This window comes from Pan paniscus, chromosome 12 (assembly GCF_029289425.2).
Source record: "Pan paniscus chromosome 12, NHGRI_mPanPan1-v2.0_pri, whole genome shotgun sequence".
Taxonomy (NCBI): domain Eukaryota; kingdom Metazoa; phylum Chordata; class Mammalia; order Primates; family Hominidae; genus Pan; species Pan paniscus.
In genome coordinates this window covers 123,152,270-123,179,014 of record NC_073261.2, presented here as the reverse complement: position 1 = coordinate 123,179,014, position 26,745 = coordinate 123,152,270, and the positions used below count along the sequence as shown (strand labels likewise).

Below are 26,745 nucleotides of genomic sequence, written 5' to 3'. Positions count from 1 at the left end.
CAGGCCTAGGAAGGGCCTCTCAAGAAGCCAAGGAAGCACCTCACAGATCCTCAGGCAGAAGAGAGTGAAGGGTGAAGGGGAGGGTGAAGGGTCAAGGTGAAGGGTCAAGGATGAAGGGGGCAGTCCCTTGGCCATCTTAGCAGGAGACCAAGGCAGAGAAGAGATCGTCTCTAAAAGATCTGCAGTTATGCTCTTGTCTGAGGAAGCGAAGCCTCAGGAAATCTACTGAAGACCCACAGATTCTTGAGAAATGTGTTTCTGCTGAGACACTGTCAGCTTGGACCAATCAGCACAGAGAGCAGACAAAACACAAGGAGGCTCTCGGACCCCCAACCTCCCGCTGGCAGGAGGGAGGTGCATAGCCACACTCAGCCACATGCCATACTGCCCTCCATGTGGAAGGCAGGGCCCTCAGAGGAGGACATGGGGCAGCTGTGAAGTTAAAGTGGAAGAAGGGCCAGGCGCAGTGGCTCACGTCTGTAATCCTAGCACTTTGGGAGGCCAAGGCGGGCAGATCACCTGAGGTCAAAAGTTTGAGACCAGCCTGGCCAACATGGTGAAACCCCATCTCTACTAAAAATATGAAAATTAGCCGGGCGTGGTGATGTGCACCTGTAATCCCAGCTACTCAGGAGGCTGAGGCAGGAGAATTGCTTGAACCTGGGAGGCAGAGGTTGCAGTGAGTCCAGATTGCACCACTGCACTCCAGCCTGGGCGACAGAGTGAGACTCTGTCAAGAAAAGAAAAGGAAAAGAAAAGAAAAGGAAAAGAAAAGGAAGGAAAAGAAAAGAAAAGGAAAGGAAAAGAAAAGGGAAGGGAAGGGAAAGGAAGGGAAAAGGGAAAGGAAGGGAAAAGGGAAAGGAAGGGAAAAGGGAAGGGAAGGGAAAAGGGAAGGGAAGGGAAGAGAAAGGGGAAAGGAAGGGAAAAGAAAGGGAAAGGAAAAAGGAAGGGAAAGGGAAGGGAAAAGGGAAAAGGGAAGGGAAAAGAAAAGAGAAGGGAAAAGGGAAAAAAGAAGGGAAAAGGGAAGGGGGAAGGGAAGAGAAAAGGGAAGGGAAAAGGGAAAGAGATGGGAAAAGGGAAAAGGGAAGGGAAAAGGGAACAGGGAAGGGAAGGGAAGGGAAAAGGGAAGGGAGGGGAAGGGAAACATACACAGAACCCGGTGAAAGTGGAATATTAGATCAGGATGTCCTGGTGACCAGCCTGATATATGAGCCATGCAATCCCTACACATCAATATTCTGAAGCCAGGGTATGAGAGAGAAGATCAGACAGAATGCATTAAAAGTACCTAAAAAGTCATTCAGCCTGTGGGACAAATGAAGGCAACATTTTAGAAACTATATATCAAAAACCACAAAGAATTTGTTCTGGCTTACATGGTAGAGAAAGAGATCCTAGGAGATATTTCTCCATAGAGCCAGAATTTAGAAAGTACTCATTGACGACGACCAAACAAGGAGAACTGGGGAAGACGGAGGCTCAGTTCAGCAACTCAGACATCTGCATTGACACAAACTAAGGTCCCAGAGCTCCAAGAGCCTAGAGAGCACAACGGCGGGCAGGAAGAAGCCTATGAGGCATATCACCAGTCAACGCGCGTGTGTGCATGGAACTGCTCTTACCAAAGAGCACTGGAAGACAGTCACCAAGACACTATAGGAAAGAGATGAATCCCTGCTGCTCCCCACAACGTACAGTTTCCACATCAGGACACTTGTGTCTGCCTCACCGGAAACTCCAGCACTGTACTCCCCTGATCAAGGTGTCAACGTTCCCAGAACAGCTGATTCCAGCTTCAGTTCTTAGAATCTCAAGATTCTAATAATTTCTGCAAACATCTACTCACAATATCATGGCTTCTCTGTGCATGCAACACCTTCATTAATGGCTAAATCTTTTCAGTCATGTGTCGACCCATTAGCAATACAAAACCCGTCTTAGGAAATACCTCCAGTTACCTCCAGTTAGCAAGTATCTTAGAAAAGCCGCACTTACTTCTGTTGTAGCAGGTCGCCAGCACACCTCTGTCTGCAGGGCTAGCGCTAATATGCCAGATTTCACCCGCTTGATGGAGGAGGACATTTTTATTTATAATGTTGTTTTCATCGTCAAAATCTATGATATGGATCTACAAATACAAGAAAAGAGCACATCAGGATCTCAAACACTTTCCTCAGTACCTTCATCAGACATCATGATTACAAAGAATAGTCACATGCACATTTCATGACAGATACATCTTTAATTAATTGTTATTATGCCAACAGTATGTGCTTCTATAATTTAATTCTTACTGGACTCCTCTCCAAAGACAAGTTAGAAAATCCCTGTGGAGCATTTTTAAGATTGCAAGCTACATAAGACTGCCGTCCGGTCATATCCAGTCTTAAAGAAATAAGGCACCAAACGCTGTGTCCTCAAGTGGCTCTAAGAGCGAGCCACTGTTGGTGTCACGACCAGAGCTGCCCAGGGCTGTCCATATCAGCAAGGTCCTCCCAGCCTGCTGCACGGCTGCTGGGGAGGGCAGGCGCGGCAGGGCACGACTGCCTAATTAGGGCTGGGACTGACCACGCCTGGCCCACTCTGTCTATAGTGGGCAGAACTCGACTCATACTTCAGACATGATTAAGGTGGGAGAGAGTGAGAAAGGGCTGTATATTCACACACTTTTATCCTCTTTTCAAAAACAAGTCCAACAGCCGTTGGTGTCTATTATCTTATGATATTAAATAGGATAACATTTTAGCCACTCCATAAGAAAGTTAAATATACTATCTCCATGCTTTCCAGGATAATTTTTAGAAGAATTAAAATGATTTCACATTTAATTTCTTACCAATACCCAAGTCAATGAGAAAACATAATTCCTCTTTTAAAAGTAAATTTGTACTAAGAAAATATTCATGGGTCTGCACAAAAGATTTATATCCAAGTACGTTTACTATGGCATTGATTATTGAAATAAAAAAAATTAGAAGTCACCTAAATGTTTAGTAATAGGAAACTGTTCAAATAAATTGCAGTATTTGATGGTAATATTGTGACGCCATTTGGTGTACTGTAGACTACTCAGTGGCATGGAACGATGTAATATATGTTTTAGAAGAGAATACACAAAAGAAACTGTACGAATGCTACATCCTTTTTTGTTGTTTTGTTTTAAAAATGTACGCGTGTCCAAATGAGAACCAGCAGGTACCTGAGTGGTGTCTGGATGGTGGAATTATAGGCGGTTTTCCTTTACTTCTTTGTGCTTTATTTGCACTTTTAACATTTTTTGCCTAACTAGGTCTGGGACTGACTGTGCCTGGCGCACTCTGCAATACGTTTGCAATCTAACATTAAATGCTATTTTAAAACTGTCTCCACGATACCCAGTAGCACCTACACATCAACCAGGCCTCAGATGGCCCTTTCATTATTTCCAACTGCTCCTCAGGGTCTGATAGGGCTTGGATCTGTGTCCCGTCCAGATCTCACGTCAAATTGTAATCCCAGTGTCGGACGTGAGGCCTGGCGGGAGGTGACTGGATCATGGGGGATGGGCCTTCAGGAATGGGTTAGCACCATCCCCACCTGGTACTATCCTCACGATAGTGAATTCTCCTGAGACCTGGTCATTTAAAAGTGAGTGGCATGGGCCGGGCGCGGTGGCTCACGCCTGTAATCGTAGCACTTTGGGAGGCCGAGGCGGGCGGATCACCTGAGGTCAGGAATTTGAGACCAGCCTGACCACCACAGTGAAACTCCGTTTCTACTAAAAATACAAAAAATTAGCTGGGCGTGGTAGCGGGCACCTGTAATCCCAGCTACTCGGGAGGCTGAGGCAGGAGAATGGCGTGAACCCGGGAGGTGGAGCTTGCAGTGAGCCGAGATCGCGCCACTGCACTCCAGCCTGGGAGACAGAGCGAGACTCCGTCTCAACAACAACAAAAAAACTTGAGTGGCATCTTCCCTCTCCTAGCTCCTGCTTCGGCCACGTGAGGCGGCTGCTCCCCTTTCGCCTTCCGCCATGATTGGAAGTTTCCTGAGGCCTCTCCAGAAGCAGATGCTGCTATGTTTCCTGAACAGCTCCAGAAATGTGAGCCAATAAAACCTCTGTTGTTTATCAATGACCCAGTATCAGCTATTTCTTAATAGCAGTATGAGAACGAACTAATACAAGGTCACCCCAGGGAGTCATTCTGGACTTGCTCAGAGTGGAATTCATACCCAGCCAGTGCCCAGAGCCATGTGAGCTGAACCACAATCTCCCAGGAGTAGAGCGGGCCGCCAGCACCGGGTCCTGGGGCCAAGGAGAAGCCAGATACGGCCGGCTTGCCCGAGGCAGAGCAGGAGCCCAGGGAGCATGCGCGCCCGCCCTCTCCATTCGGGGAACTGAAGTTTCCACAGCAGGTTCAGAAACATTCCCAGTGAACAGCTTCCAATTACAAATCACACATCTAAGAACCAGAGAAACGAACACAGTACTTGTTTTTATAAGTGAAAATTTATTGTACTCTTTTTCCTTTCCACACCCAAGGAAAGTTTACCTATGAACAGTTTTTTCCTCTGTGGACCTGTTATACATTTTATAATATATTATTAGTTATTAAATGATTACTTAGTGATATTGAGAAAAACATTTGGCAGAAACACATATGTCCCATGACGCCACATCTCTACAATTGGGGATAGACCCTACAAACACCAAAGAAAAGGCAAGTGCAAGAATTTTCACAGCAGATATATTTATGATAGCCAAAGCAGTAAACAGCTCAGATGTCCATCAACAACAGAATGGGTAGGCCAGGCGCGGTGGCTGACACCTGTAATCCCAGCACTTTGGGAAGCCAAGATGGGTAGATCACCTGAGGTCAGGAGTTGAAGACCAGCCTGGCCAATATGGTGAAACCCCGTCTCTACTAAAAATATAAAAATTAGCCGGGCGTAGTGGCAGTCATCTATAACCTCAACTACTTGGGGGACTGAGGCAGGAGAATCACTTGAAGCCTGGAGGGGGAGGTGCAGTGAGCCGAGATCACACCACTGCACTCCAGCCTGGGTGACAGAGCGAGATCCTGTCTCAAAAAAAAAAAAAAAAAAAAAAAAAAAAAAAAAAAACTCCACAATAGAATGGGTAAATCAGTTGTGGTATATTCACAAATGCAATTCTCACAGTAATGACAAGTAACAACAACACATGCACAGACAATGCTGAGTGAGAAAAATGAGACACGAGAAGGAGAACCTTGTGCGATTACCTCAGGCAAAACCAACTGAGGTAACGACAGAGACCATTCACCGCAGGCCTGGAGTTGGCCCAGACTCCAGGAATCTGAGGGGACTGCTGGGGTGTTCTTCATGGCAGTGACACGGGTGCACGTGGGCGTGGGTATGTGTGCATGCAGGTGTGCAGGGAGCATGAGTACACAGTCTATGCGTGTATGTGCATGGGAGTGCGTGTGTGGGAGCATGGGTACGTGGTCTATGCATGTATGTGTGCGGGTGTGGGTGTGGGGGAGGTGCAGCTGTGTGTGGAGGGGGTGTGAGTGTGAGGCAGGTGCAGGTGTGTATGTAAGGGTGTGTGTGAGGGTCTGTAGGTACATGGGTATGGTGGTGTACATGGGTATGGTGGGTGTACATGGGTGTGAATGTGCACGTATGTGTGGGTGTGAGGCAGGTGCAGGCGTGTGGGAGGTGTGTGGGAGGGTGTGGGTGCATCACGGGTATGGGTGTGTGGGGGGTACGTGGGCGTGGGGAACCGGTGAATGCATGTGTAAAGATGTCCCCAGTAGCACATTCTGGATGCGTGCACTTGGATGCATGTTAAGTTATAGTTATATCTTACAGGCAGAAACGCATTAGAATAAAAACTAGTAACAAATACATGAAGAAAATTTATTCTTTATTATAACCAATGACTTAAAAATTTAAAAATGAGAATTTCATCATACCAATTAATATTTATTATATTAGCCAACTTTTTCTAAGTGATGGCAACCAATACAGGGAATTCTATGATAGAACTGATCCGGATTATAACTTGTCCAATTCTTTTAGAAGGTTTGTTATAATATGTAAATAAGAACTACATAAATGTTGAAACTGAAACAATAATTTGATTTTGTGAAATCTGCCCCAAAGAATAAGTGAATTAAAAAAGTGTATTATGAAATGTTATATAGCTTTAAAAGTTATGATTAAGAGCAATTATTAATACCAAAAACGTTACAAGAGTATTACATTTTAAAAGCAGGCTATAAAATGGCATGTGATTATATAATACCATCACACAGGAACACAGACCACAAGGTGATACAGCAAATTAGAAGTAATTTTTGTGTTGCTAGGGAATTTTTTTTCCTCAGTATTTTTCACATTTCCTACTTATCAGGAAATCCATTAGCACTGAAAACAGGGATGCGCTTAAATGTACTACTTTGCAAATCTGCTCCCCTGAAATGCACCAGGGCAGCAGGCGCAGCCGGGGGCTTTCTGGGCTCTTCAGGACAGTGCGGCGCGGCCCCCAAGCTGGCCCCTCGGCCTGGCTGCAGGTCTCAGCAGACCCTCTCTCCTAGTCTCCTGCCTCCCCACAGGCTCTGCCTCCACCTGGGCCCGCCTTTCTTGCCATAAAGCTGTTTTCCTTCTTGTGAAAACACAAGGCACAGCTTTCCAATGGGACTCAGCTCCCGGATGCACGCATCTCCTCTAGGTTCACCTCTTCCAGCCAGCGAGCACGCACAGGGCAGAGGGGGGATCCATGTTCCTCCCAAGCCCATGTCTCCTAATCTGGTACACTGCAATAGAAATGGTCTTTCACCTTCATTGCTAAGGCTGATGAGTATTGAGATTTTCCCACATATCCTTATTTTATGGTTGATTCATAGAGTAGTGCAAGTACACATCTTCATGAACTGTTTTAACTCGGGGCTGTTCAAACAGGATGCCATCAACCACCATGAGCAAAATAAAGTAATGGCTGAAATTTATATTGCACCAGGCACTATGTGAAGTATTTTATACACTTTAGTGCCTTAATCCTTAAAACAGCCCTATAATATATTACTATTAATCACAATCTACAGGTGAAAAGATCGAGGCTTGAAGATGGAGGGCCTGGGCTCCTCCAGTTAGACACGGCACAGCCAGGCCTACGGGAGCCCCTGGTCCTGGCATGCGAGCTCTGCAGCCCCGCCACCTGCCCTGTGGATGCACTCTGCAGGGCGACAGCAAGCCAGAGTGAGAGGCAGCTCCCAGCTGGAAGGAAGAACCAGTACCTCAACTCTCTGTTCTCAGGGCACCACCCTACACCCAGCTCACCTGAAAGTATAAACAACTGTTTTGTTGAATAAACATACGCAGGTACAGGCCAGCTCCGAAAACAAGCAATGCGAGAAAGAAACACTGTAACTAAGGTGAGTGCAAAAGATTACCAGGGCCCAAAAGAAAGACCCATTAACACCAGCTAGGCAGGTCTGCAAAGGCGGTCGCCCTGTGAGCAGTACTTAAATGTTACTTTAAACTTTTCAAGCCACATTGGATTTTTTAATGTGTTAATCGTTTATAATAAAGATCAAACTCATATATTTTGAATCATCATTAAAATTTTTAAAGTTGATTTTACCAGTGCTGGGCTAAGGCTATAGGTGACACTGTAAAGATTTAGAATAAAGAGTTATAAAAATTTATTAGGAAGTCCATGAAGATGAACTTAATCACCTCTCCCTCCTTTTCTGGAAGAATCGGGGCTTGGAGAGAAATGCTGTGTGGCCACAGCCCAGGGCCAGGCTGCCGAGTACAGAGCTGTGGGGCCAGGCCACCGAGTACAGAGCTGCAGGGCCAGGCTGCTGAGTACAGAGCTGAGGCCATCGCACTGTCCATTTCATCTGTGCTTCCAAACTGAAAGTTTAAAAACTCTTGAGAATTGGAAAAAAAAAAAAAAAAAAAAAAGGGCCAGGCACGGTGGCTCACACTTGTGATCCCAGCACTTTGCAGGGCTGAGGCAGGAGGAGGATGGCTTGAGCCCAGGAGGTCAAGACAAGCCTGGGCAACACGGCAAGATCCCATCTCTACAGAAAAAAATAAAAACAAAAAATACCACATATAAATAAGACTGGATATTAAAAAATCAAGAGGCACCCGCCTAGGGAAAGTGAATGATCCAATGGCTTCCCCAGAGGCAGGAGATTCCCTCGGCCGCTGATGGCAAACCCCCCCAGCTCTCACCCTGATGGCCACCAGGCAGACGACAGGAGACACCGTCCCTGCCACGTCATCCATGACTAAAACCCACCTGCCCAATGGCAATTCCTTAAGAGTTATGCAGAATACTGAATACTGCCTGTGACCAGATCCTGGACAGAACAAGCCATGGGCCCATATCGCTGCTTTTCTTTACCCCTGGTTACAGCATGTGACTCTGAAAACACAGTTTCTACTCTAGTCGGCTTCACGCTTCAGCTCAGTGCTGACATGAACGTGACCTGCCAATCAAGAGAACTTGTTTCTCATTTGGATTCTGCCATTCCTGGCTGTGTGACCCTGGGCAAGCCACTAACCCTTTCTGGGCTCTTTGTATATCTGGGCCCCTCTCAGCATTTGTACATTTAGGAAACTACATCTCTAAGATCCCTTTGTTCTAATAGAAACACATACTGGTTTTTTTTTTTTTTTTTGAGACAGAGTCTTACTCTGTCTCCCAGGCTGGAGTCCAGTGGTGCGATCTCGGCTCACTGCAACCTCCACCTCCCCAGTTCAAATGATTCTCCTCCCTCAGCCTCCTGAGTAGTTGCAACTACAGGCAGGCACCACCATGCCCAGCTAATTTTTGTATTTTTAGTAGAGACAGGGTTTCATCATATTGGCCAGGCCAGGCTCATAAGCACTGGAAAATCTGTAACATACTTAATAACTCTTTTTCCAGTGCTTATGAGCCCCATACAATAACCACCATTTCCCTAAACATATTAATACTTCTCTCTTAGGCAATTAAAGCATAGGGTATTAGTAGCCCTTGCCCATGAAGCCCAAACAGTACACTCGGCAGTGGGAGAGAAAAAAGACTCCACATTCCAGAAGCTCCCTGTGCCCCAGAAGCACGTTGCTCAGAACTGTGCAGAAAGTGACACAGCCTGTGCAGTGCGTGGTCAAGGGCTGCGGGGGAGGCTGGAACCTAACTGGGTCACTGGAATGCCACCAGCTGCCTCTGGTAGCAGAGAACAGGGCTGAAGTACTGGCTCTTCCTTCCAGTGGGGAGCTGCCTCTCACTCTAAAAATCAGAAAGATATAAGTAGAACTCTATAAAAAAAAAAATTATTGGGGCATAATCAATATATTGAGACCAGGCCAGGTGCAGTGGCTCACACCTATAATCCCAGCACTTTGGGACTGTGGATCACCTGAGATGGTGAGGTGGGTGGATCACCTGAGGTCAGGAGTTCAAGACTAGCCTGGCCAACACGGTGAAACCCCGTCTCTACTAAAAATATAAAAATTAGCCGGGCATGGTGGTGCACGCCTGTGATCCCCGCTATTCAGGAGGCCGAGGCAGGAGAATCACTTGAAACTGGGAGGCAGAGGTTTTAGTAAGCTGAGGTCATACCACAGCACTCCAGCCTAGGCAATAGAGCGAGACTCTGTCTGAAAAAAAAAAAAAGAAAAATATGTACATATAAAATGAGACCAAAATTCTCAGAAAGCAAAGTGGGGTACAATTCACAGAGGAAAATAAAAAAGAAAGTGCACAGTGGGAGGTGGCACCGTGGCACTACACTTCTGTTTCTCTTTACACGGATGCACATGTAGGAAGGGAATGCGGCCCCGGGGCACCACGCTTATCTTTCCCTAGATCTAGCTTGGTGCACACAGAAGAGGGAAATAGGGCACCATGTTAATCTTTCCCTTGGTTTATACTGGTGCACACATATGACTTGCTCTTGGTACAGAAGTCCAGTGAAAACCACCACCACCACCGTGCCAGAGAAATGCGTTAAGGAAACCCTTATGAAACAGATGACTGGGGAAACCCTATGATCCAGAGTCCACACCGCTTCTCCCAGCATGTTTTGTTCATCCGAAGCAGTGACAGACACCCTGCCCACCCCCTACACCCCACAAACCGAGCATAGGCCCGTGCGGGAGGGCCACCACTCGGGAGCTGGCCCAAGGGTGGCAGCAGGGCCCATGGGAGATTCTGGGCGTTGACTCCTTGTGACTCTAGTGGGACAGATGAAACTGGCTGTGGGTTTTGACCCAATGCTCATTGATATGGACACCAGGGAATCTGATGGAATTTGCAGCAAAATCCCGGAAGTGGATGGCCAGGCATGGGGTTTCTGGATAGCGTGACTTCTCTAGACAGAAAGCCAATGTTTGTCTGAAAATGTAATAGATGCCCAATAGAACATCACAAGGTTTACTTGTGAAAAGTGAGTATGTTTGCTGCAGTAGAACTAATTATTACAAAAGTTTGTGACTTTCCTTAAAATACATCCATCCAACAACCTGCTCAGCACCAGGCATCGAAAGGACACAGCAGTGAATGGTCCTTGGCCTCACAATATGTGTCAGGGATGGCAAGGTGTCAAGGAATTTGGAGAAAAATAAATACACAATAGAAGTAACAGGAATCCTATAACATGAAGACTTATTTTAGAGGCATGCATACACAAAGACAGATAAGACTAGAGAAAAGGCATCAATTAGTTCCAGCTCAGGAATTGAAAAGGGGGCAGAAAAGGAAAGACTTCACAGAAAAGACGATAGAAGCTGTTTGTAGGAGAGATCAGGACTCAAAAACCTTGGACAAAAATCATAAATTTCTCCTCAAACCGAAAGAGCCCTTCCAGCTGAACACTTGCAGGAATGTCACCTGATATAGTTTGGAAATTTGTCCCGATCGAAATCTCATGTTGAATTGTAATCCCCAGTGCTGGAGGCAGGGCCTGGTTAGGAGGTGTTTAGATCCTGGGGGCAGATGCCTCATGGCTGGGTGCTGTCTTCATGATAGTGAGTTCTTCTGATATCTGGCCATTGAAGCGTGTGGCACTCCCTCTCACTCTTTGCTCCCACCCTCGCCGTGTGATGTGCCTGCTCCCACTTCGCCTTCCGCCATGACTGGAAGCTTCCTGAGGCCATCGCAGAAGCAGATGCCAGAGCCATGCTTCCTGTACGGCCTGCAGAACCATGAAACCTCTTTTCTTCATGAATTACCCAGTCTCGGGTATTTCTACATAGCAATGCAAGAATGGCCTAATACACCAACAGACTTGAGGGTGTGATATGGTTTGACTATGTCCCCACCCAAATCTCCTCTTGAATTCCCATGTGTTGTGGGACGAACCTGGAGGGAGACAATCGAATCATGGGGGCAGTTCTTTCCCATGCTGTTCTCCTAATAGTGAATAAGTCTCACGAGATCTGATGGTTTTATAAGGTGGAGTTTCCCTGCACAAGCTCTCTTTGCCTGCCGCCATCCACGTAAGATGTGACTTGCTCCTCCTTGCCTTCCACCATGATTGTGAGGCCTCCCCAGCCATGTGGAACTGTGAGTCCATTAAACCTCTTTTTCTTTCCCGTCTCGGGTATGTCTTTATCAGCAGCATGAAAACAGACTGATACAGGGTCAAACCGATTCTTCAAGAGTGAGGGAAAAGGGGAATATCAGAGAGCACTTTGTATGTTAGATCTGAACTTGAAAGCTGGAAAAAAACAATTAAAGAATTTCCAAGTATGGCAGACCATCTAGGGATGTACCCTAAAAATACAGGACCCCTGAAGATGAAGTTCACACTGAAGACAGTAAGAAACAGAAATGCGAGTCAGGGACGCTTAGTGACAGGCTGGAGCCTCTGGATCAGGCCTCATCGAAAGGAAGCCAGGCTACCCTGTGATGCTTCAGTGGGCAACCAGGTCCTTTTACCATTAAAGGAAGAGAGAAGGGTGGGGGAGGAAAGAGCAGGAGCAGCGGGGAAGAAATCAAGGCTCAGTTAGCCTAGAGTGGGGCTGGGAATCTGAATGTTGACCAAGCACCCTGGTGATTCTGAGCACAGGTGAGAACAGGACTTGCAGGCAGCGGGGGCTGCAGGAACAAAGTTGTCACCAATCAGAGGGGCTGCAGGAACAAAGCTATCACGAATCAAAACAGATGCAGAACCAGATGCAGAACCGCGCAGCTGAGCTGATAAACTAAGACGTTACCCAGGGGAGGAAACGAGCTGCTCTGTCGCTGCCCTTCTGTGACATCAGTCTTTTCACTGATGAGGACCCTGGCCACCGGGGCAATGCTTCCATGTTAGAAGAGGCAAAGCCGGTCCTCTTTGTCACCATGGCACTCCCAGAGGTCTCCAGAGGAAGATTAAGACTCATCTCTTATCTACATGAGAAAGAGGGGGGTACCAATATACAGGGAAAGTCTGTGGGAAATGCAGAAGCACTTACAGGCCTCAGGTCGCGGTTCCTCATCCCTGCCCATGCTAAGCCATGATCACACCCCCCAGGAAGAACACCAGCTCCTCCTCAAAGGAGAACCCCAGAAAGCGAGCAAGGACCCCAGAAATCCTTGTCCCGCCTAAGCACAGGGAGCTATGACAGGGTCCTGTCCCACAGGAGGAAACAGACACAAATCAGTTCATCCCTCAGAGGAAAGTCAGCAACTGTGACAGTCCCCACATTTTCAGAAAGATAGCGCAGCTGCATTATGCAGTAACGATGCAGGTACCGGGCATTTTCCAGGGAATTAATGACTGAAAGGAGCGAGGACCTGAGGCAACACCAGGAGCTATTAACCCTTCCCAGCCACCACTCCCCAGGAGAGCTGGAGCTCCAGAGTGAGGGACGGCGGCTTCCGACTGTGCAGGAGGAGACCAGACTCCATCGTCACAGAAGGCAGGGGCAGGGCTGCAGTCCCCAGCCAGTGGAGCCTTCCCGGCGTCTCTCCTGGTCTGTGCACATGCGCACAGGCGGGCTGCTCGCAGCCGGAACCATGGGGCCCAGGCTGCTCAGGATGGAGCTGTCCTGATTTTCAGGACATCTCACCCCACAGAGACACGGCATGGCAACAGCACGGGTGCACCCTTTCCACGTGTGTCTGTACAAAAGTGTACATTCAGGTGCAAGAGCATACCCATGGCACATGCCTCAGAGCTGAACTGCAAATTCAAAGGAGAGGGAAGCGAGCAGAGAGAGGCAGACATGCAGGTTTCAGTCCCGATTCTGCCACGCACCAGCTCCACACTGCGTGGGGCCACCTGCCTCACCAGAAAACCTGTTCTGCTGACTGAGGCAGCATGTGGGAACCAGCCCTAACCGGCCCTGCTCCAGGACCAGCTGCCTCCTCCAGCCACTCACCCACCTCCCCGACTCCACAAGCCTCAGCCAACTGTGAGCCCTGGGAAGAGTGTGAGCGCAGGGCCTGCTTTACTGATCTCAGTGCCAGCACCGCCCACACAGCCAACTCCGGGGAGGCTCCAAACAGACCCAGGGCAAACAGCAGCCAAAGAACTGCACAATACCACCACAAGACGGGGATAAGGAGGACGCTGGGAGACCAGGACAGGGAGGATGCTGCCAGACAGGGACAGGGAGCACGCCAGGAGACAGGGACAGGGAGCATGCTGGGAGATGGGGACAGGGAGGATGCTGTGAGATGGGGACAGGGAGCATGCTGGGAGATGGGGACAGGGAGGACGCTGTGAGATGGGGACAGGGAGCATGCTGGGAGATGGGGACAGGGAGGATGCTGCAAGACAGGGCCAGGAAGCACACCGCAAGATGGGGACACAGAGAATACTGTGAGATGGTGTATTAGTCTGTTCTCACACTGCTATAAAGAACTACCTGAGGCCAGGTACGGTGGCTCACGCCTGTAATCCCAGCACTTTGGGAGGCCAAGGCGGGCAGATCACCTGAAGTCAGGAGTTTGAGACCAGCCTGGTAAACATGGCAAAACCCTGTCTCTACTAAAAATACAAAAATTAGCTGGGCGTGGTGGCCTGTGCCTGTAATCGCTTGGGAGCCTGAGGCAGGAGAATCGCTTGAACCTGGGAGGCAGAGGTTGCAGTGAGCCGAGATCACACCACTGCACTCCAGCCCGGGTGAGAGAGTAAGACTCTTGTCTCAAAAAAAAAAAAAAAAAAACTACCTGATACTGGGTAGTTTATAAAGAAAAGAGGTTTAATTGACTCACAGTGCCACAGGCTATACAGGGGACATGGCTGGAGAGGCCTAAGGCAACTTACAATCACAGCAGAAGGGTGAATGGGAAGCAGGCACATCTTCACATGGCAATAGGAGACAGCATGAAGGGGGATGTGCCACACCCTTTCAAACAATCAGACCTGTGATAACTCACTCACTGTCACGAGAACATCAAGAGGGGAATACACACCCATGATCCAATCACCTCCAACCAGGCCCCTCCCTCAAAACTGGGGATTACAATTTAACATGAGATTCAGGTACGGACACAGGGCCAAAATATACCAGACGGTAATACTAATAGTACTATGAATATCTGCTTGTCCATTTCACCATTTCACTAAACACTGAACTCAGGCCACGAATATCTGTTCAGGTTTTGTGTACCCAGCACATATAAAAGAGGAATTAAAGAGTTCTGTTAATCTACGAAGTAAGCATTTGTTGAGTGGATGAATGAATGAACAGCTCAACAATGTCACATGCCTTTACCAGAAACAGAAAGACAAAACCAGCAAGTCAAAAACACAGCTTCATACCTACCATACGGATTCACACGCAGACAACTGCAGGCAAGTGTGGAAATAGATGAGGTATGTAATAAAACATACTGTTGACTCAAAAAAATAAGATCCTGGGAAACTAATCTGAGTAATTATCAGAACTCTTCAATTTAGAAGAAAGGAGACAAAAAAACTGGAAAGCTTCTTTAATTAATTGAATGTTACTTCGTTCCAAAAAAAAAAAAAAAAACAAATTAAGGTAGATTAAAACACTTTATGTCATTTTGGGCGATTTTTTTTTTTTTTTAGACAGAGTCTCGCTCTGTCACCCAGCCTGGAGTGCAGTGGTGCGATCTCGGCTCACTGCAACCTCCATCTTCCCAGTTGTCAAGTGATTCTCATGCCTCAGCCTTCCAAGTAGCTGGGATTACAGGTGCGTGCCACCACACCCAGCTAATTTTTGTATTTTTAGTAGAGACAGGGTTTCACCATGTTGGCCAGGCTGGTCTTGAACTCTTCACCTCAAGTGATCCACCCGCCTTGGCCTCCCGAAGTGCTGGAACTACATGCGTGAGCGACCACACCTGGCCTCTTCTTATTTCTTCTATTTTGATAACTTTGGTACCAATGGTTCTTCATTAATGTCATTACCAAATGGAAATGCCATTACTACATTCTGGCTAAGAGCAGGTACACAGTAATTTGCTCATAACTATCATGCTTTCCATGGCCCCATTTTGTGTTGAATTCCTGGGTTTCTGCTGACTTCTGCTTTATGAAGCTGCATTTGGAAGGCAGACTGGCGTGCCTCCCATCCTATCTCTGTGCCACTATCGCCCATGTAGCTTTTACTCCCCAACTCCCCTGTAGGCACCATCCCTGAAACCACAGGCCATCTTCATGGTGGGTTCTCCTTCCTTTTCAGGTGGCCATTGGTAACTATTTTTATAAATAAGTAATTCCCTTCTTATATTTTTTCCAGTAGAAAAGTAACACACATACATATATACACATTCAGAAAACAAAACATTAGAAAGAAAAGAATTTTACATCCTGAATAGATGTTGCCCCCACCTCATCCCAATTTGAGGTTTTGCTTTCTCAGGTTTCAGTTACCTGTGGTCAAGTGTAACACAAAAATATTAAATGAAAAATTCCAGAAATAAGCAATTCATAAGTCTAAATCACACACCATTCTGAGTAGTGTGGTGAAGTCTGGAGTCATCCCACTCCATCCCACCCGAAACGTAAGTCATCCCTTTGATCAGCATATCCATGCTACAGAAGCTACCTGTCCCTGAGCCACCCACACTATCTGTTCCCAACACCTTTGATCAGCATATCCACGCTACAGAAGCTACCTGCCCCTGAGCCATCCACACTGTCTGTTCCCGACACCTTTGATCAGCATATCCATGCTACAGAAGCTACCTGTCCCTGAGCCACCCACACTGTCTGTTCCCGACACCTTTGATCAGCATATCCATGCTACAGAAGCGACCTGCCCCTGAGCCATCCACACTGTCTGTTCCCGACACCTTTCATCAGCATATCCATGCTACAGAAGCGACCTGCCCCTGAGCCACCCACACTGTCTGTTCCCGACACCTTTCATCAGCATATCCATGCTACAGAAGCTACCTGCCCCTGAGCCATCCACACTGTCTGTTCCCGACACCTTTGATCAGCATATCCATGCTACAGAAGCTACCTGTCCCTGAGCCACCCACACTGTCTGTTCCCGACACCTTTGATCAGCATATCCATGCTACAGAAGCGACCTGCCCCTGAGCCATCCACACTGTCTGTTCCCGACACCTTTCATCAGCATATCCATGCTACAGAAGCGACCTGCCCCTGAGCCATCCACACTGTCTGTTCCCGACAACTTTCATCAGCATATCCATGCTACAGAAGCGACCTGCCCCTGAGCCACCCACACTGTCTGTTCCCGACACCTTTGATCAGCATATCCATGCTACAGAAGCTACCTGCCCCTGAGCCACCCACACTGTCTGTTCCTGACATCCAACCATCAACACCTTATGGCTTGATGATCCGGATCACCCAAAACAGATTTTCCTGCTTCTGACATATCCTCAGAAGGTCAGTAATAGCCTAACGCTACATCACAATGCCTATGTCATTCCCCTCACTTCATCTCATCATGCAGGCCTTATATTATTGCACATCTTCTCAAGAAAAAGGGTGAGTGGCTGGGGGCAGTGGCTCATGCCTATAATCCCAACACTTTGGGAGGCTGATGCCAGCAGATGACCTGAGGTCAGGAGTTTGAGACCAGCCTGGCCAACGTGGTGAAACCCCGTCTCTACTAAAAACACAAAAATTAGCTGGGCGTGGTGGTGCATGCCTGTAATCCCAGCCACTCAGGAGGCTGAGGCAGGAGAATCACTTCAACCTGGGAGGCGGAGGTTGCAGTGAGCTGAGATCGTGCCATTGCACTCTAGCCTGGGCAACACAGTGAAACTCTGTCTCAAAAAAAAAAAAAAAAACCAGAAGAAGGGTGAGTATAGTACAGTAAGGTGTTCTGACAGACAGAGACGATATTCATATAACTTTCATAACTAATAATCATTGTGTTTTTATTAGTTATGTTGTTAAGCTTTTGTTGTGCCTAATTTATACCTTAAACTTCACCTATATGTAAGTATAGGAAAAAGCATGTTATGTTTAGGGTTCAGTACTCACCAAGGTTTCCTGGCATCCGCTGGGTGCTCTTGGAACACATCCCCTGTGAAAAGCATCTGAAGATAACCCTTGGCTCAATTTTTAGTCCTTTTTGGCCTATTTCCTTCCAGTCTTTATTCTAAGAAGAGATTCAATTGTGCACTTTGCTTTTTTACACCACGTTGATCATACTGTAAGCACAATTTTAACATCCCACCAAATCATCTAACGATTCTTAAGTTGTCATGTTTCTTAGGAGTCTATAACTTTTAATGCGTGTAATAAGGGAATACTATTCACTGTGAGTAACCAGATTCAACCTGAGGGAAGTATGAATCTGCCATTACAAGTGGCAATTTCATATTGTTCAACCTAACATTCACGCATTTTGATATTCTGATTGCTTGTAAGTTTTTATAACTATAAGTATCATTATAATTAATATTCTTCGTGTATAATGATTTTTCCTAGGTTTGGAATACAGGAATTACAGATTAAGTATATAAACATTTATTTATGAAGCTCTAAGGATGTATCACTGAACTAGTTGCCAATGACTATGCCGACTTTAAATCTTTATCGACATACGAGAGTGACAGTTTCACTACATCCTATCCAGGCCTGCGTATTCTTCGACAGCTATTTGAATGCCATTTCCCCTGTGTGATCAGATAAGCCGGACAGAAGCCCTAGATCATGTCTGACATGGCCTCCCGCACATTTTCCCAGTGTCAAAGACAATGCACATCTTTGCAATCACCACAGCATCTCATTTTAATCTCCACTTTAGCAATGAGGAAAATGGAGTCCAGCAAGGGGAATCCGTGTGCTCAAGGTCACGTGGTTACTGCCAGGCCATGAACCGAATCCGATCTCCTAAGTGTCCGCTACAGTGACCAGAACACCAAAGAGTCCCATCTGTATCCCCACCTGGATCAAGGGGCAGTGACAGATCAAGTGGCCTGGGTCAAGTGGGGATGAGGTTGTGACACACCCCACACTTGCCTAGAAAGAGTTCCATGAGCAATTAAAGAAGTAATCCACAGGCCAAGAAGAAGGGGTAGTGGTGACCACATATCCTTGCTTCTCAATTGCTCATAAAGCCAAATCTATATAACCACAAGAGCCAAACAAGACTACGAAAGTCATGCCAAACAGAGGAAGTTTAAATTACTGAACACAGTCGATACATATAGATGGATAATATTCTTTGATCTGAAGATAGACTTAAATCCAAATGAAAGTTTTATTTTGTTTATGTGGCATTAATTTCTCAAATGTTGCTGGAAAATCAGAGCAAAATGGTTATAAAACTAAGAATAGGCTTAGTAATTATCATGTATACATTTGTCAAAAATAGTTACCTGATTATCATATTTAAGAGACTGCGTCCCAACCAAAAACCGAATGGCATCTGTTTCTGCAGTTTGAGGTGTTAAGGCACGTGCCTGCAGGAGGGAAGAAAAACACATGCACATTTATGAAGTTAGATTTAATAGAGATTAAAAAGGCAGTTTATCTCATCTACTGTTGATAAAGTATAAATTAGTACAGAGTGTCTGGAAAGCAATTTAGAAATATGTATTAAATGCCTTTGACTTTTGCACACTTTCAACACAATTCCACTTCAAATTTGCATATGGAAATCATTGTAAATGGGTATAAATTAAGCAATAAAGATGTAAATTATCTACACATCAATGTTTAAATTAATTTTTAGTAAAACTATTATTTCAACAGTAAAAGACTGGTTAAACAAATTATACTTCAACAATACAGCAGAAAATAGCTTCCAGCAATAGCAGAGTAGGGGGTTTAAACCAACTCTTCTGCAGATAACAACTAGAAAAACTAAAAGAATAGCCTGAATCTGTTTCACAGCCTCAGATAACTACCAAGGCAACAAAGAAATGCCAAGATCCAGGACAGGAGGAAGCCTAGCGGGGAAGCCCAGCACCTGGTCACTCTTCACCTAAAGGCACCTGCCAGTCTGGAAAGCCTGGCTGATAGGCTGATGCTGACAAGGGCTTTGACAGACTCGTGGCGCTCAGGGCACAAAAACCCAAGCACAGGGCCCACCTGGGAGAAGAGCCTGTAAAGCACTAACCCCACAGGTGTACAGCCCAGGAGTGAAGGCAAATGAGAATCAGACCAACCTGCACAGGCTAAAGCTCCAAGTCATCTCAATCCTGATTGCAGCAGGCCAGTGCTCTTAGGCTAGCCAGCCTCCTGCCAGAAGTCAGTCCTCTGGAGGAAGATAACATCCCAAGTCTAAAATCTGACACCAAAAAATGTTCAACATTTAATCAAAAATAGCCAGTCATAAGGCCAAGCATGGTGGCTCACACCTCTAATCTCAGCACTTTGGGAGACTGAGGCAGTAAGATCACTTGAGGCCAGGAGTTCTGGCCAACCAATCTGGGCAATATAGCAAGACTCTATCTCTGCAAAATAAATTGTAAAAATCATCTGGGAATGGTGGCTCGTGCCTGTTGACTTAGCTGCTCAAGAGGCTGGGGCAGGAGGATCACTTGAGCCCAGGAGTTTGAGGTTACCATAAGCCATGATCAAACCACTGCACTCTAGCCTGGGTGACCGAACAAGACCCTGTCTAAATAAAATAAAATAAAATGAATAAATAATTAAAATAGCCAGTCATACAATAAAACAAAACCACATGATCAAAAACCAAAAGAAACAACAACCAACAGAAAAACCGCTACAGAGGATTCAAACAGGGTCCCTGAGAAGCAAGCTCTAAAGTTCTATCGGTATCTAAAGGAGACTTACTAGAGAGCGCTCTTGGGAACTATTCCATGTTGGGGTGAAGGAGGAAGGGCTGGGCTGAGGGAGAAGATGAAATGCATCACATCTGCAATGGAGGCCTCAGCCAATCCAATGGGGAGCTCTGGAGCCAGATGGCCCTTCAGAGTTAAGGCCAGATGGCCGGGGTTTTATACCACCCAACCCCTACCCCCATGGGTCAGTCACTGGATGCAGGCTTTTCCTGAGGAGGGGTGTGACCTTGGGCAAAGTGCCTCTGTTCAGCTGAGGGCAATTCCTGGAGCAGGGCCCAGCTGAGAGCTATCAGGGCCCAGCTGAGAGCTATCAGCCCCCAACAATCTCAGAAGTGGCTGGATTTCCTGAAAGAGAAATGTAGGCTGTATACAACAGCCTGAATTGCAATAGCTATGGTTAATATGTTTAATAATTAGAAGATAAAACTAAGATCTCAGGTGATGAATCTGAGGCTTAGAGGAAAAAGTTGTACAACTGGTTACTAGAGCTGTGACTAGCACTGCAGGCTTATAAATTCAAATCCATCTGTCTTAGGGCAAGCATTAACTGCACCTGGATCAAGTTCCCGTGGCCAGCATAATAATGGCCCTCCACCCATATCCACATTCTAATCCCCAGAACCTGTGAATGTGAACTTACGCGGTAAAGGGACTCTGCTGATGTGCTTGGATTAAGGCGCTTGAGATGAGGAGGCTCTCCTGGATTATTTAATCGCATGGGTCACTGAAATCAGAAAACCTTCCCTGGCTGTAGCCCCAGAGAAATGTGACCACAGAGAAGAGAATCAGAGAGGTGGTGAGGCAGGAGAACAGGATCTGGAGGCAGGGAACCTAAGGCCAATTCACGCTGACTTCCTAGAACTAAACTGAAAGGAAAACGCTAATTTTCCCCACCCAAGTAACCAAAAGACCAGAGGCTACACCCTTTGCAAACCCTCACCTTTTCTGCATGGCAGTAGGGAAATTGAAAGTACCTCTGATTGGTTGCTTTTTGCAACTAATCAGATGTTTGCATAAAGCTGTAACTTTGTAACTTCACTGTAGCCTCTGATTGGTTGCTCTGATTGGTTGCTTTCTACAACCAATCACACTGATTGTGGGCCATCACTTCATTTACATGGGGTAAACACCAAGTGGCCAATGGGAAACCTCTAGCAGGTATTTGGACCTGAGAAGATTCTGCATTCAGGGCCCTTGAGCAGCTGCTCGGCCCAATCCCACCCCATGGAGCGTACTTTCATTTTCAGTAACTCTCTGCATTTGTTGCTTCATTCTTTCCTCACTTTGTTTTGTCCAGTTCTTTGCTCAAGATGCCAAGAACCTGGACACCCTCCACCAGTAACAATGGCAGCTGTGAGGAGGACCCAGTGGCCGTTGCTGGATTTAGAGATGAATGAGGGAGTTGTTAAAGCAAACTAAATATGGCCTGAGAAGGACTCCATGCTTTCATATTTGAGTCCTTGTGGATGAAACATAACCTACCTTAATATGCAGACAAGATTGAGAACCTAACTTAGGAGTATGCACCTGTAACAACTGAGTCTTGGCCAATCCCAGCAGCCGTACTTCAACCACTCATACACTGCTGAGTGTTCAAACTGTGTTCAAATAAGGCAAATGCCAGCCTGTAACCCATCCAGCTGTTTCTGTACCTCACTTCCCATTTCTGTATGTCACTTCCCTTTATTTGTTTATAAATTTGTTCTGACCGCAAGGCATCCCTGGAGTCTCTCTGAATCTGCTGTGATTCTGGGGGCTGCCCAATTCACGAATTGATCATTGTTCAATTAAACTCCTTTAAATTTAATTCAGCTGAAGTTTTTCTTTTAACAGAGTCTGTGAGCCAAAGAATGTGGGTGCCTCTGAAAGTTAAAAAAGGTGAAGACACAGATTCTCCCCTAGTGCCTCCAGGAAGTAACAGAGACCTACTTATGTCTTGACTTTAGCCCAGGGAGATTCATTTTGGGTCTCTGACCTACAGAACCGTAAAATAATAAAATTATGTTATTTTGAGCCACTACGTTTATGGGAATTTATTATGGCAGCAACAGGAAACTAACCCTGCATCCTACAGCTCACTAAATGCCCCCATTCGGTCACGCCCCCTTCCCATACGGAGCTCCGAATACACCTGACACCCACTTCCCACCTCCTCGGCAGTCACATCCAACTCTTACATGTTCTTTCTGGTGTTTTGATTCATTTCTTTCAAAACCAGGTAAGAGAAACAAGTGAGCGGTTGCCCTGACCATTTAGTCTGCCTAGTTTTGACTTGGTTTCCACAACTAGAGCAAAACAAGGACATCTCTTGGGTGTCCACTGCAAAAAAGTTGAGAGAGAACAATTTCATTAACTGTTCTTAGAAAACAACCAATATTATCTATGTTCCCAACCTTCCCAAAATAGCAGCACAAAACTTCAACAGCTAAAATACATTTCAATAAAACCGAGAATACACATGTCTAGAGCAACATTCCCATGATTAGACACCTGGAGAAAATATCTGTGTGAGCCAATTCAACTCTTCAAGATCCATTTAAGGGTCCCACTGTTGGTATTCCTCTACCCTCTGCTGCAACTTCCCTGGACAATTTTTGGAGCTTTAGACTCATAAAGTTATAGGCCTTCTGCCAAAAATGTGCATATATGCACAGAAAATTTTGCATATAATTATCAGCAAGTTCACAGAGCCTCTGACGCTATCCAATTTAAACAGCTCTGGCTTGGAGAAAGATGACTCTGATGAGGAGGAGGGCAAGCCATTCCTGAAAGACAAAGCCCTGACTACTCCAAGGCTGAGACCCAGGTCAGGAAAGAGAACACCGGGACAGGTCCACCTTCAGACAAGAACCCCAAGATTTTCAAATGCAGGACTGTGTTATCACCCTAGACGTTAAAAAGCCCAAAAGCCCCCAAAAATAGCACCCAGGAGAGGACCCACCTCAAAGGGAATGATTATTTTCCACAGAAAAGCTTGTCTATGCCTCAAGTCAGTGATGAAGGGTTGCCTAGTAGCAGGTGCTGTGGAGGCATCAAAGAGGTATGAGGTGCCACCTCTGCCCTCAGGAAACTTGGACTCTCATTAGGGGAGAGGAGACAAACACTCAAAAAGATTAAAAGACAAGATGATAGACGATTAAGTATCAAAAATACTGGCACAGACCATAATAACAACATATTAACATTTATCAAAATGAACCCAGGAGCTCAAAGTTAGACAGAAGGCAGGATTAAATGCCATCACTTTAAAATAGAAGAAAACCAAAAATAAGTAAATTGTATCAGTGGCTACTATACTGAAAAACGAAGGGCAAGTCAGAAAATGCAGAAGCTGCTTGAGTGACAACAATGAACCAGTATTCAATTTACTCCACTCTAAAGCAATTTGCAGAGCCGAGAGCTGCATACCTGGAGAGGAATCATGGTAAGCAGGCAGAAAAACAAGTCTAAATAGATCATCTGTTTCAGACGGAGTGAAGAGGCTGCAGTTTCGGAAAAGCATTGCAAATTTGAAACTATCTTATTCAAGCTCATACAAGAAAACATACTTCTTTTAAAAAAAATGGAAGTGGAGAATCATTTGTATACACCTATCTAAAGGGTATCTTTAAAAATCACAGTGAAATAAAAAGTTTAATTTAAGAGCTTTCCAAAAATTATTTAATTTGGGCCATTCTGGTGACAGATCTCCATGTGTATAATTCTACCTCTTTGATTAAAGTAATGATAAAATGACCACTAAGTCTAGTCAGAATGATCGTTTTACAGGTGTTTCAATGACCTTATTATAAAAGATCAAATTTTTATAGTATAATATGTCAAAAAACATTTTCACACATTCTGTCTTGGTTCATCCTCATAATTCAATGAAGTACACAGAAGACAGGATGCAGATTATTCCCATTTAGTACATAAAGAAACTGAGGATGAGCAAGGTCATGTGACTTCGCCTCTGCCTCAAAGCTACCAAAGGGGAAAAAGAACCCACACTCCCAACGTTCAGCCCGGCTATGGCTCTCTCATGGTAAAGTAGGGTAGCTGGCAACACAAATGGCACATTTGGTAGAAGCTGGAACACAGGTCCCTTTATACTAAAAATTCTGTGTATTTTCCCCAGTTCTCATAAAGAAAGGCCAAGGCAAGTCCGGGCACAGTGGCTCACGCCTGTAATCCCAACACTTTGGGAGGCCAAGGCGATCGGATCACCTGAGGTCAGGAGTTCGAGACCAGCTTGGCCAACATGGTGAAACCCCGTCTCTACTAAAAACACAAAACTTAGCTGGGCGTGGTGGTGAGCGCCTGTAATCTCAGCTACTCAAGAGGCTAAGGCAGGAGAATTGCTTGAACCAGGGAGGCAGAGGTTGCAGTGAACCTAGATCGTGCCATTGCACTCCAGCCTAGGCGACAAGAGTGAGACTCCATCTCAAAAAAAAATGAAAAATAAAAGAAAGAAAGGCCAAGGCATTTTTCTCACAAAGCCAAATTTCTAGTCTGCCACCACCCTGTAGGGAACCAAACCAGGGAAAGGAATTGGAAATGCTGAGAGTTCTGGATCGTAGCAGGAAAGAATCATCAGGAACCTTACAACTATTTAGAGTAGGTAGAAATATCAGTACCTAGACATATTAACTGAGCACACACCATTCCCTTGGGAAACTCAAAACTGTATTCATTTGCTTACTAGGTTAAGCAAGTAAGTGGTTTCCAGAAACAGGTAGCAAACCGTGTCCATTAAAGCTTTGCTATCAGAATTCTCCACTTAGAAGGTTTAAGGAGGGCAGGTGGAGAGGGGCTTCAGCTTGAAGCAGGGCAGACACAGGCCAGGAGCAGATGAACCTGTTCTCCTACACTGAGAGTCTCCCTCCAGAAAGGACCGCTACAAAGCGCTGCTCACCAATCACCAGGATGACCCTCAGGAAGAGGAAAGTATGGGGAAAGGGGAGGGGGAAGGAAGGGGAGGAGAAGGGAGGAGGGAGGAAGAGAAGAGAAGAAAAAAAGGAAAAGAAGGAAAGGGGGCAAAGTCCTAACTTCCCCATTCTGTGTTACCTAAATACCCATTTCTCATCTCCTACACCCAAAAGAAAAAATGCAGTCAAAGAATTGAAGTGCATTAAAAGGAAAATAAACCCTCCAGGAGAACTGAGGTGATGATGCTCTATTTCTGAGAGCCCAGAAGCCCTAACACACATTCATTCATTCGCTCCTGCACTTACCCGCTGAAGTCCAAGCCTTTCCACGTAGCTAAGGGGCTTTCATTCCACCCTCACCTCCTCCATTTTGTATTGCCTGGGGCAGATATTACCTGTAATCTCTTTGCAAGCCCAACCCCCTAAGCTGCAACGAAAGAACTCACTTCACAGGTCCCCAAGGAAACAGAGCCATCTCTGGCTTCCAGGAAACCCCCATAGCAGCCATTCTATTCTCACCTCTCTCTCTTCTCTGGCTTCTTAGTTAACAGCTCACATGTCCCTTTCTCCTTGGAAAAAAAAAAACTGTCTTTGACTCAATGTCCCTCCCAAACTACTGCCCTATCTCTGTCCTTCCACTCACAGCAGATGTAACAATGGGTAAGCAGGCGAGGAGTGCTCTTCCAGCCCTTCCAGCCAGCTGCACCCAGTTCCTCACCCTGTGCTGATCTGACCTCCACTCAGTCATCAGAGTCACCCAACTGTCAGACCCAACAGCCACCTCCAGCCCCAATCCTGCCCTTGGACTCCCTCACACGGGCACCTCCACCCTCTGACCCTGCCCAAGCCCTTGGACTCCCTCACACGGGCACCTCCACCATCTGACCCTGCCCAAGCCCTTGGACTCCCTCACACGGGCACCTCCATCTGACCCTGCCCAAGCCCTTGGACTCCCTCACACGGGCACCTCCACCATCTGACCCTGCCCAAGCCCTTGGACTCCCTCACACAGGCACCTCCACCATCTGACCCTGCCCAAGCCCTTGGACTCCCTCACACGGGCACCTCCACCATCTGCACACCCTGCAAGGCCTTCCCAATCGCCTCCTGCTCTTCTTTCTCCCTTCACCTACATTTTTGCTTCTGGAGTTCGATTCTGACTTTTCTCATCCACACCTTCCTCTTTGGCATGCTCCCTTTTCTGTAAGTTAGGCCCATGCTTTCCAAATGCGAATCTGGTGCCCAGGCACCTCCTAAACTGCCCGAGCCAGACCCGCACTAAGCGCCCCTGGGCACGTCCACTCAACTAAGCTTGGACCTCAACTACCCTTCTGGTCCCTGTCCCTCCCCAGTCCCGCCAGCCCCTTTCATCACACGGGGATGAGCCCCTCCCCTCCCAGCCTGCCCCATTCATACACACAGCAAGGAGGAGGGGAGGGGGGGAGGGGGTGGTGAGCCCCTCCCCCACAGCTTGCCCCATTCATACACACAGCAAGGAGGAGGGGAGGGGGGGAGGGGGTGGTGAGCCCCTCCCCCACAGCTTGCCCCATTCATGCACAAGGGGATGAGCCCCTCCCTCCCAGCCTGCCCCATTCATACACACAGGGGTGAGCCCCTTCCGCACAGCCTGCCCCATTCATACACAGGGGGATGTGCCCCTCCCTCCAGCCT

The 26,745-nt window shown here is 46.5% G+C and overlaps 1 protein-coding gene across 4 annotated transcripts in view; it reads right to left on the bottom strand.

Annotated features, from left to right (window-relative positions):
* Positions 1–26,745, bottom strand: part of EIPR1 (EARP complex and GARP complex interacting protein 1) — a 176,672-nt gene that overhangs the window by 134,344 nt on the left and 15,583 nt on the right. For 3 of the 4 annotated variants that reach the window (XM_003807408.3, XM_008959520.4, XM_034952528.2), the window contains exons 2-3: positions 18,734–18,817; positions 1,996–2,128 (exon numbers count right to left, since the gene is read on the bottom strand). In XM_003807408.3, coding sequence (XP_003807456.1) covers positions 1,996–2,128; positions 18,734–18,817 — 217 coding nt within the window. Of the gene's footprint in view, positions 1–1,995; positions 2,131–18,733; positions 18,818–26,745 lie in introns of those variants that run through there. The other variant, XM_055108312.1, reaches the window with a different exon arrangement.